General features: G+C 36.3%; 1 protein-coding gene across 1 annotated transcript in view; it reads left to right on the forward strand.

Annotated features, from left to right (window-relative positions):
- Window positions 1-7,837, forward strand: part of LOC121426364 (zinc finger MYND domain-containing protein 11-like) — a 31,984-nt gene extending 24,147 nt beyond the window's left edge. The window contains exons 10-13 of the mRNA XM_041622644.1: window positions 3,093-3,209; window positions 3,614-3,943; window positions 4,631-4,804; window positions 6,881-7,837. Coding sequence (XP_041478578.1) covers window positions 3,093-3,209; window positions 3,614-3,943; window positions 4,631-4,804; window positions 6,881-7,003 — 744 coding nt within the window. The 3' untranslated portion in view covers window positions 7,004-7,837. The remainder of the gene's footprint in view (window positions 1-3,092; window positions 3,210-3,613; window positions 3,944-4,630; window positions 4,805-6,880) is intronic.
- The last annotated feature ends 4,948 nt before the right edge of the window (window positions 7,838-12,785 follow it).

Genomic DNA, 12,785 nt, shown 5'->3' on the forward strand with positions numbered 1-12,785 from the left:
TTTTCATTCCCCTTAAACTGGTGATTATAAAAAAAGATGTCTAGCAGGGTAAAAATGGTGCTCAAATATTTTGTCAGAAGGAATGAAAATGACTGAATATAATTGTACCATCATTGCTGATTTATGATTGTCAGTCATACGATGCTTATTTGAACAAAATCTCTACAGAAATGACGGTAATGTAATATATTAAACAATAGCTCACATCGGGGATAAAAGTACATGGGGCTCTGCTCGGGGCGATTTTGCCCCCAAAATGCTCAAAAGAGCCCGGAAAAATCCCCATTCATATTCAGGCAGTAGGTTATGTAAAGTAATTCCCAAAATAAATTAAGAAAAAATATGCTTGGTCCATATTCTGAATTGTATTAGACTTAAGCTACATGTATGGTTTAACTCTGTTCTAAAATTTAGGCAAGCAAAGCTTGCCAAAGAGCTTGCTTTATTATTGTATTGACTGCATTTCTTACAATGCTTCAAGGGTGAGTATAAAAAACAGTGCAGTTATGATTTGCAAGACAGAACATAAGTACTGAGAAATCACATATCAAATTTATGTAAAAGAATTTCCTCACATTTGGCTTTTCGCATTTGAAACAAAGTTAAACTGGAATATGGGCCATTGAGTCTTATACAAAGCCGTTGTCCCCCCCCCAAAAAAAAGAAATAAAATAAATAAATAGATAAATGAAATAAATGAATAAAATACATGTAAAATAAAAATTAAAAAATATTTTAAAAAATTGAAAATATGAAAATAAAATCTAAAGTGTAGAACCAATGGCCCGTATTCTGAAGTCTGTTTTTATTTAAAGCCTGGTTTTACTGTAAAAGCTGTTATTTTTCCGTTCAGAATTTTTCGCGAATCGCGGGGTCCCGACATTTTCGCGGGTTGTTAAATTCGCGATCGGAAGATGTACGAAACATTTCCATAGCATTTCAAAGAAGCAAAACTAGTGCAATTCATGTGCAAATCTATACTCCTCAAAGTCACTATGCTGATATCTTTTGTACATAAATATGTCCCTGTAAAAACAGATACAAATTGTGGAAAAAGGTGGCATAAATTTCACTTTTTTAACCTTTAGATAAAAATTCATCATGCCACAGGATCTACAGGGTTACCAATCTTTGGAATTTGTGTTTTGTTCGATTCATTTTTCAAAAAGTTGGTAAAAGTGCAAAATGTGGAATTTTGTGAACAGAATCTTTACCTAAAAATTCTGGTCATGTGACTTATGAATATTTAGGTACCAAGTCGTGTGTAAAGAGTCAATCAGATGACAATAAATAAAATCATTTCATGGAAAATACATTTTAATATTACAGTGAGTGTATAAATATTGATAAATAATGTTAGGAAATAGTTTAGGCTCTGATTTTGTTTGAGAAATTAGAAAAAGTGAAATTCTAGCTAACATTTTGAATCACTAACTGTACTTTCAAAGCCTTATTTTTTGTACATACAGAGGTGCATATCTATATTTTCTCACTATGCAGGATGTTTTTAGTAGCAAAGAATTGCTGTTGGGCCTGGGCGCATCGGCATTGACTAAGAAATGTGTCAGTATTTTTGCGTGATGTTAAATTCTCGTCCGATCGGCAATTCGCGAAATACGCGAAAATAAAACCCCCGCGAAAATAACAGCTTATACAGTAAGTTGTGGTTTAACTATGGAAAGCCAGTTGTTACATAAATCTATAACAGTAGAGGTTAAATGTATCAGCCCATTGACTCCAAAACAGCCTGGAAAGGATCAGTTGTCTTCACCATTAAAGAATTAGTAAAGACTAAAGAGCACAATAATCATGAGCATTCACTGTAAACAAAATTTTGAAATGTTTGGCTTCCCATAATTTCAGCACAGAGTTAGACCATGGTCTAAGTTAAATGCGACTTCAGAATACGGGCCCATGAGATTTCCATTCATGAATCATGTATGCAAAATGCTGTTCACACTGTGTGGGAGAGCTGGTGGTGTGTCCTGCCTGTTATGTAGCATTGAAAGGATTTCCTTGATGATTTAATGATAAGCTGACAAGAAAAGATGATCTCTCTTTTCAAGCTTGTCTGACATATTTTGGGGACAATTCTCTTTTAATACTGCATATTCATTTTGCAAGTACTACTAATGATTTTAAATGTCTTATATTGATAATGAATATTAAAGCAAATATGTTATTTTTTTAGTTGTATTTTAATTTAGAAGTTAATCCACATTGTGCTGCACTCAACCCAGGTGAGGTGAATGGGTACCTGGCAGGAATTTATTCCTTGAAATGCCGAGTGTAAAAGCTGCTTGAGCTACAGCCAGGGTAATAATATCCAAGTCCTTTGGAAGCGCATTGAGACGTTATTCATAATGTGTTATGCGCTATACAAGAACTGACTATTATTATTATTATTAATATTAAAGGTCAAGTCCACCCCAGAAAATTGTTAATTTGAATCGATAGAGAAAAATCAAACAAACATAACGCTGCAAATTTCATCGAAATCGGATGTAAAATAAGAAAGTTATGACATTTTTAATTTTCGCTTATTTTTCACAAAACAGTTAAATGCACAACTCAGTGATATGCAAATGAGAGAGTCAATGATGTCCATCACTTACTATTTCTTTTGTTTTTTATTGTTTGAATTATAAAATATTTCAATTTTTACAGATTTGACAAGAAGGACCAACTTAACTTGACCATAAACTGTTATAACAATGGTAATTCCACATGTTCTGGGAGAAATGAAACTTTGTTTCACTTGACAAGGAGGAAAAAATTGTAATATTTCATATTTCATATGATAAAATAAAATACAAAAGAAAAAATGAGTGGGTGACGTCATGAGTCTGCCAATTTGCATACCGACCAGGATGAGCATAAACTGTTTTGTGAAATTTAAAATGACAAAACATTCTTATTTTACATCCAATTTTGATGAAATTTTCAGTGTTTTGCTTGTTGGATTTTTCCCCTTTTTTCAAATCAAATTTTTGTTGGAATGGAATTATCCTTTAATATTGAGAGTAATAAATGAGAGTATCTCTCCCATCTTGTACTTTTAAAAAATGTATATTGTCTGATCTATTGAACAGGACCATAGTGTGAGCACCAGTCAGACATCACCACCTGAAATAGACGAGCCTGTTAACAAGAAACTCAAAGCAGAGGAAGGTTCATCATCATCACCAGGACCAAAGACTGCTTCAAAAGTAAGTATTTCCTCCAGGGACCAATTTTAGAAGACTATACAATTATGGTAACTTTGGTAACTTTGTTAACTGATATGTAGTTCTTGATTTTATTGGGTGCAGAGCCATGTTACCATGGTATTTATTGTCAAAGTTACATTTTTAACTCTTAAAGAAAAAGGCCCCCTGCTGTGGTTTTCTGGGGAGAGAGAAGAAATGGGAAGGGGGTAGAGTGATGAGAATAATCAAGGAAGGGACATTGGTGAAAAAATAGAGGAGTGAGAGAGAAAATGCAGTTGTGAATATATAGGAAACATTCGTTAGGGTGAACAGATTAGACCAATGTCCATGATGGTGGAGTATTTCCTAACCACGTCCTAAGCTGTCAATACTTTAATTACATCTGGCTGTCCTCACCCAATCAGACCAAAACTGAAGCGGAAACTGCGCCAGATCCCGAGCCGATGGATGCAGTCCCAGAGGACAATGATGAAGCACCGATAGAAGACAGTCCCCTAGATGACACCCCACCTCCGCCTCTTGAGGAGGAAGGTACAAGTGAGACGACGTCACCCAACTCAAGGACATCTCCGAACTCAAGGACATCTCCGAACTCAAGAACATCTCCAAACTCGAGAACATCCCAGAGCAGACTCGAAGACAATACCAAGACGACAACGCCAGCTCTTCGATCAAGGCTAGAGGCCGATTATAAGAAGAAGTTGGACAAGGCTGTCAAAGAAGTCTTAGATAAGGTAACATTTTTCTATTTCAGTTAGTCTGTAGTCTTGGGGAATGTTTTAAGAAACTTATTTTCAATGTGCTCATTGGAAAATGTAAAGTAGTATATGTAGCCCAGCAAAAAATTAGTTTTGAAATTCACACTAAGTAGCAAGAAGGATGAACCTATATCAGGCAAACCAAATTTGTTAAATCACTGAATAATGCAGAGAGCAATATGGAAGGTAAGAAATATCACACAACCCAAACAAATCCCCTATCTGTGACATTGAAATCAAAAGGTCAAAGATGAATACATGAAGAAATAAGCCAAAGTTTCTATTGAATATACTGAGAAAATCTTGTGTCCAGCCCCCCCCCAAGTACTCTAACATAACCGGTGTGTTAGCTCATTTGGTAGAGCATCCGTCTCACAACCAGGAGTTCAAGCTCCAGCTGCGTCGGACCAAGAGACATTAAAAGATGGGAGTCGCTACATCCCTGTGTGGCATTCAACAATTCAAGGGATAGAGCTATGTTGATCTGGCGCTGCACATCGGCTACCGGGCCCACGATCAATTGGGCAAATAGAATCTTGCAAGTATTTCTATTTTCAGATTTCATTCCAAACAATAAAATATGGATTATCATTTTTCATAAGATCTCAATCATATTTGAAATGTGACCTTTGACCTTGGCATTCAATCTATTATTTACTGTAGGCCAAGCAAGAATGGCAGGCAGAGAAGGAAAAGATATTGAAAGAAGCAAAGGATAAACTTGCTGCTGAAGTCCAGAGGGTGAAGACAGAGACTGAACAAAGATGCAAGAAAGAGCACAATGAGCAAGTCCAGAAGCTCTCTGATGAAATATCTCAAACCAAGAAGAAACAATGGGTGAGTAGATAAGAAGTGTATGATCAGGACCTCGATGCAGGGAGAGTTGTGTTTAAGCACATATAAGCACAAATTTCTCCACACTGCTGCACTCAACCCAGGTGAGATAAATGGGTACCGGCAGGAAACAATTCCTCAAAATGCTGTGTGCACCTGATTCGGTAGCCTAGTTTAGCCGGGTAATAATAATAGCAGGGCCCGCTGGGAGAAGTTTTCGGAATTTAAGTGGCTACCCTGGGTAAATATACCATTATTAGTAGTAGTAGTAAAAAAACCAAACGCATGTCCTAAATACAGGCGAATGATTGGCCCAAAATCATGCTGCGTATGATTTTTGAAGTTGCTTTTGATTTGACCTTTTTCTGCAATGGGGGTCTTTCACCCAGAAGTCTGATGAAAAATCACACTGAGATTCTCAGTTGTGTGTGGTATGTAATGTGTGGTTCCATTGGTTAGGACATGTTCGTAGGGTGCGTGCTACCCCCACGTAATCATCAATAAAGTTATGCAGTTAATATCATGTGCGTGTTGGTACTGAAGCATGACTTTTAGTCACGCTTTGTGAAGCATGATCTCTACATAGTCATTGAAATAAAATGTTAGAACTCATGACAAATTTTTTCATTTCATTTCCATACCCAATGAATTTTACAGATATTCATTGAACACTTGTCGAGAAAATTAATGCGATGGACTTTATGACATGATGGACAATGTCATGTCCGTTATGCTCACAGAAAGTGCATTTTCTCTACAACTAATAGCAACTATCTGGGGCAGGTCTTACAAAAATTTGTGATCAATCGCAACTTTGAGAAGCCTGCAAAGTCAACATATAAAATGCTTCTTTGTTCAAAAAAAATTATACAGTGCGTATCAAAAAAAAGTTTACACTTTGAAAAAGCCCTGGGAATTAAAAAAAAATACAACATGTGGGTAATTTTTTCACATGTAATTATGGGTTTGGGTATCATCTATCAAATGAAAGTAAAAGTTTTGACAGAATGTTACACTTGAGTGAGCACTGTCCATTTTCGTAAAGCTCGCAGAAATCTGTTTGCGCAGATGTGCTTGCGGCTGTGTCAAGGGGAAAGGGCGAAATCAAGCTTACCCTGCGAAGCATTTCTCATAAATTTCCCTATCACTTTTAGCCAATTGAAATAAAACATATACATTCAAGCATTTTGTAACAATTTTGCCGCCCAAATTTGAAATTTTAACACTTAGTAAGCACAACCTTTACCCTTTTTGTGCCAGCTGGATCTGAGGACATAACTGAATCTGAACAAAAGTTTATATCAGCCATCTCCAGCATTTTTCACTAAGTTTTTATCATTCAAAGTGGCTTTACATTTCATTTTTCATTTAATACTTGTTTCTCCACACTTTTCCCAAGCTTGGCAATGATTAACAAAATGAAAATCAAGTCTAAGCCATTTCATGTAAATCACAGCTCAGTGTAAAGCAAATATCGTCACGATGGACTCGGTATGTGGGGGAGTGGGGAAGGGCGCAATGCACTCTTCGAAGTGTTTTGGGCAAGGAAACAGGTTTAAAATGTTAAAAGATATCTTCAAATCAATTTTAATAGCTAAATTCCACGTGTTCTCCATGATTAAGGTCCACTTTTATTCGCATAACTATTTCAAAGTTCTGCGCAAATCATTTTTCACCACCTTTTCAAAAGTAAGTGGTGCTCACTCAAGCGGAAATATTTTTCGACAGTTATATCGTCATTTGCTTAAATGGATATGTACCAATGCTGAAATGTGGAAAAATCATCAGGATATTAAAAATACATAATTTTACAGGATTTTTTCTAAGTGTAAACTTTTTTTTGATACGAACAATAGATGGGAATGCATATCCATAAAATCATTGATTTCTTGACAATTTGGTGGGTTTTCCTATGTTTACAATTGACATTTTTGCATATTTCCCGCTGAACAAATTCTGACACTGATGGATTTCCATAGAGTTACAATTGATTGGATCAATTGTAACTTTTTGTAAGACGGGCCCAGGATTACTGAATTTATGATCAACTAGAACTTTGATTTCTATTCTCTTTTTCAGTGTATAAACTGTGAGAAAGAAGCCATGTACCATTGCTGCTGGAACACATCCTATTGTAGCATTAGCTGCCAACAAGTCCACTGGCACCAAGAGCATAAGAGACTCTGTCGACGTAAACGATGATCACCCCCACCCCCCAGGTCCACTGGCACCAAGAGCATAAAGAGACTCTGTCGACGTAAACAATGATCATCCCCACCCCCCTCCAACAAACTTCCCTTGCCCATTAAAGACACATACATGCGATGTGTGTAAACAGTGCAGCCAATGATGAACCCAACTCATGGATTTTCTGATTCTGCATCCTCGGTAAGCAGGATTCCAGCGTTGACATGATGATTACTGAAGCAGTCAAATTGGGAGTATGGTTTTAAACGAGTCCATAGATGGAGAAATCACAATCTGCAGGTACATATACATGCATATTACTCTCAAAATGTTGCTTCAACATGACATTTTGTATGCGTGAAAGTGGATCCAGCAATCTGAAGTCTGCTGCGGCTCCCTTTTCGATAGGGCTTTTCATAAACGTTTGATTAGTCTTCTAGCCATTTTTGTCTGACTTTACCCTCCCTTGAAAAATCCTGATTAGTCATGAATAGTGGACTATAGAAGGAATTGATGGCAAGACGACACCAAAACTGACTCAAAGCTGACCAATGCTCAGTTATAGGAAAAAGTGGAATACATTTTGTTAGTGTGACCATAGCATAGGACTAGGGGAATCCGGAAGAAACCGGATGGAACAGGATGAAGGTAGATGGAACACGATGGAAGTAGTTGAAATGGGATGAATATATCAAGAATTAGTGTTATTTATTTACTTGCATAATTGCCACCCATGTGAATTGGACTATATTCAAATACATTAGTTTTTAAAATCAATCTCATAGGCTGGAATTCACAAAGGTGGTTTTGAAAACCCACGGTTGAGTACATGGTTTATGCAGATTTCCTGTTTAAATTATGTTTAATTTAGCACGTATCTGGCACGTGTGTAAAAAATTTCCAATTCTGATGCGTGATTTTGTCACAGCGCGCCAAATTAACGCCTCTTACCATGGTTAGATACGCTATTTTATTCATGAGTCAACTGCTTGAAGAGTGGGCTCATGAATGAAATAGCGTATCTAATCATGGTAACAGGCTTCAATTTGGCACGCTGTGACAAAAGCACGCATCAGAATTGGACATTTTCTATACACATGCCAGATACGCGCTAAATTAAGCGTAATTTTTACAGGAAATCTGCATAAACCCTGGACTCAACCGTGGGTTTTCAAAATGACCTTTGTGAATTCGGGCCTTTGACATAATTTCTGAAAGGTGTCCATGGTAAAGAGTGTAGTGATTCACATTGGATGATTTCCAGTTCAGTGTTGACCTTTTGGTGTTGGTGTTAGGTCATTTTGTACACGAGTATATTCACCAAACATAAAATTGAAATGGTCCTGAAAAGTCACTCACAAGTTGTTGAGTTGTTAATAGTGTGATCTGGATCAGTATTACAAATTCTGAATAGGTCTTGGAGCTAGGCGAAGCAATCCAAATTGTGCTTCCAACACCGGACTTGAACTCACCCATTGTTAATTTTGCCGCTTTGGGACCGGTATCCGTCCGTGTTGGTGAAATGGCCAAAAATGAGCATGTCAAAGTGGAAAAAAAACAAGGAAACTAATGAAATGAAATAGAAAATTCCTTTCTAATGTTCCTGGTCCTTAGATGTAGGTAAATTTGACAGGGAGAGTTGGCTGGTTAGGAGAGTTGTCCATTTAAATGAAAGCCTGATAACGAGACGAGACAGTATATGAAATTTAAGTTATTGATAGTAGACTAATAGACAATTAGGAACCTGTGTATGAAGTTTCCACCCACATTGGAAAACAACTGCGAGAATTCGGCTCGCAATCTTCCATATGCCTGAATAAAAAAACTATTGGGTTTTCTCTACAAGTAATGGTGATTGATTTAAAACCTTTTGAGCCGAGGTCTTCATAAAGTGAGAAAGCTTTGCGTCATAAAATCATCATAATCACAGCAACTTTAAGTGTATTTTTGTGTAATATTCTGAGCTTAATGAATTTACCTTTACATGATTATTAGAGTCTGGAACCCTGAAGATAACTATTTTCATAGTGTGTGAACAAGAAGACAGAAATCTACGAAATTATGAAAACAACGACCTGTATACCGAGATCGACATAAATTATAGAGCAGTTGAAAAGATGGAGCTATTATATATAAAGTGTAAATATTTTTATCTATGAAATGAAAGGTATCCATGCTGGATTTTGATATGTAGAAGTACTTTATGAAGATGTTTTATTGATTTAGTAATAGAGTTGCCAATTTGATAGAGGTCATCTGGGTGAATTCTTGAAGGTAGTGTGACATTTTGAAACCTGTAGACATTTTAACCCTATCTAGGCCGGGGTATTTTGGGAGTTCATATGGCCGGGGGGGGGCCTCCCAGGCCCCCCCCTAAGATCTCGGCCGTCGACCGCGCGATCGCGCCGAAAATTGGCATGCTGGTTGCCTGGGACATAATCTCCAAGATTGTATAGTAATTTTTTTCGCGCGAGTCGCTATTAAGTGATTATGCTAATTTATGCGTAATTAGTATGCGAAATCATACTTTTTCCTCTAACTCCCTAAATAAAGCTCCAAATGTACTAATTTTTGGTATAGAAACTCTTTGTGGTGTTCTTAGCAAGTGTACATGAAAAAAATTGCGATATCAAATCATTTTCTTATGTATTTTATTGTTTTTTGCAATTTCTTATGTATTTCTTTGTTTTTTGACCTTTTGTTTTTCATTGTTTTTTCAATGAAATTTGTTGGGGACTCTTCTGTGATCATAAAAAGCATAAAATAAATACATTTAGAGCAGCAAAACTAAAAATAATCATACATTTATGAATTTTGGTTGAAAACACAATTTGCATTGACTTTGTACACGAAATCACGTTTTTGAGCAATTTTCGGTCTGACATGCACTTACATAATGTTGCGTAATTTCGAAACCACGTACCCGGGGGATGCAAAGTTGGTCTCAAAAGTTGCGCAAGACTTGAAAGTAAAAAGTCAGCGAGTGGCGCGGTCAAAAAATTTCGCGCGGCGAAAATATTGCGCGATTTGTTGAGGGGGGGGCCTCCGAGGCCCCCCCCCGGCCTAGATAGGGTTAAAGGAGGCTAGTCTAGAACACATACCAATCAGAGGAGCAAGTACATGTAGAGCGTTGTGGCCCAGTGGATTAGTCTTCTGTCTTTGAAACAGAGGGTCATGGGTTCGAATCTCAACCATGGCGTAATTTCCTTCAGCAAGAATTTATCCACATTGTGCTGCACTCACCCCAGGTGAGGTAAATGGGTACCCGGTAGGATTAATTCCTTGAATTCATGAGCGCTGAAAGGCAGCTCGAGCTAAAGCCGGGGTAATGATAAAAATAATGCGCATGGAATATAATATTTCTAGATAGATGGCGCTATATAAATGCCTATTATTATTATTACATGGAGACATCATGGTGTAGGGGTTCTGACTCCTGTCTCTTAATTGGAGGGTCATGGGTTCAGAGGCTACTCCAGGCCTCAGAAGAAATTATCCATATTCCCCTGCACTCCACCAATATGATATAGGACTTTGTTCCTTGTAAACGCAAAGTGTGTAACAGCTGCTCTGCTAACGCCAGTAAAACTATGCTGCATTCCTGTTGCGTGCGTAGTAAGTTATGATATAGTAATTGCTATATGTAAAGCAAGTCAGTATAATATAATTGTACAGGTACAGTGTATGTAACTTTGCAACAGCTCAGATGTTTGTAATGCTAAGCCAATACAACATTGATCCATCAGTTCGCATCTGTAGCTTTCATCGTGTCACACTATATTAAAGAATACACCAGTGTATATTCTGTATTATTTAGAAATGATTTTATCAACATTATGTTCAATGACCAAGGCAACTTCTTATTGCATGGCATGACATACACTGATTTGCTTTGCCAAATGACATGTTTTTTTTAACTTCAATTTTTTTTTATGTACAGCTCTAGAATAGATATAGCAATATTTTCCATGTGGTGTTAAGTTTGTTAAATAGCACTATTTGCCAAGAATATGACGCCCAGACTGCCAAAATTATTAATTTTAGTATTGTTGGCTTAAAGTGAGTTTCTACTTGAGATGGCAAGAAATTTTTATCTTGTTAAATGTGGACTTGATAACCTTATCATGTCTACATTTTAACATTGTATGTTATAGCACATAGCACATGTTATTGGACAATGAAAGTACTACCTACAGGTAGTGTCGGGATGAACTTCTTTTCATGAGATTATATAATATTGTTTTATTTTATAATGATGGGATTTATTAGTCCTTCGTATTATTATCTGTTGGGGCATCTTTACTTACTTGGATGTATTGACGTATAGCTTGTAGCTTATTTGCCCCTTGTCACGTTGGATAGTCTCTGGTAGGGTAAAAAACGTTGGATAGTCTCTGGTAGGGTAATATTTGTTCAACTAAAAAAAATGAAATCCTTATTCTTTAGAACAGGGCAGTGAATTTTTGGATTTTTTTCTCTCGTTCTGTAAATATTGCTTTGCTTTTGAATATTTTTGCCTTAGAAATGAAAACGTAAGAAAAATCGATGATCTAACGCAACTGAAATATATGCATGTTTTGCTAATGTTTTCTTCAGCTTTCTCTGTTGTAATAATTCAGATTTGTTCCTTCTGAGTGGTGTAAGACACCATGTTTGTATTTTTTTTCCAGTGATTTATACATTTTGCTTTTTTTTTGTATTTAGATGTGTTTTATTCCAGAATGTGAGAACACATAGGCCTTGTTCAGATATAATGCGACAGGAATTGTGTAGTGTTCAGATATGATGACATAAATTGCACGACTTGTGCTTAAAGGGGAAGTTCACCCTGACAAAAAGTTTATTGTAAAAATAGAAGAAAAATTAATGAAAAATATTGCCGAAGGTTTGAGAAAAATTCACCAAATAATTAAAAAGTTATTAGAATTTCAATTATTTGATTTGTGACGTCATATGCGAGCAGCATTCCTACATAGCGAATGGTAAAAAATCAATAAAATGTCATTTTCTCAGAAAATTGAAAATGGTTTTCACTGTAACTTTTGTATATCAATAGACAAATCGTTTCACACCCGATCATGAAAAGAAAACAAAATTAAGTCATCAGGAACCATACAAAATTTGAAATTCATGCATTTTATATTACATAACACATGGGACAGCTGCTCGTTTATGACGTCACAAATCCAAAACTTTGAACTCTAATAACTTTTTTACTTTTTAACGGATTTTCCTCAAACCTTCACCAATATTTTTTACTATTTTTTCTGCTATTTTTACAAGAAAGTTTTCTTCAGGGTGAACTTCCCCTTTAATAGCAAATGCACATTTCATGCTTCAATCCTTGAAAAGGAGCCCATTGTCAGGGATACTCTTGACAATGGTTACATTATGATGTCATAATGATGTTATGATGTCATAATGATGTTATTATGATGTCATGATTCATGTTATTTGAGTCATAATTCTCATTCCTCTCTGAAGTAGAATGGGGATATGCATTGTCTTGACTCTTAATACAGATAATTTGATCTTTTCCTATCAGTTTTCTAAACATTTGATCATCAAATAGTAAAAAAAAAGGTGAAAGTCTGTGCTTCGCCAAATTTTCTGACATTGCTTGCAAACGATTTATGAAATATTGCTTGATTTTTTTTTAAAATCACTGTTTTGTCTTGACGAAGGACCCTTCTGGTACCAAGGCACCTGAGTAAGCGTTGTAATAATTTTGTTATTACGCCTTGGTCAGTTGAATGGAATGTTGTCATGAGTTTGTCTGCGTAAGTCAGGTGGGTGT

Source organism: Lytechinus variegatus, chromosome 13 (assembly GCF_018143015.1).
Source record: "Lytechinus variegatus isolate NC3 chromosome 13, Lvar_3.0, whole genome shotgun sequence".
NCBI lineage: Eukaryota > Metazoa > Echinodermata > Echinoidea > Temnopleuroida > Toxopneustidae > Lytechinus > Lytechinus variegatus.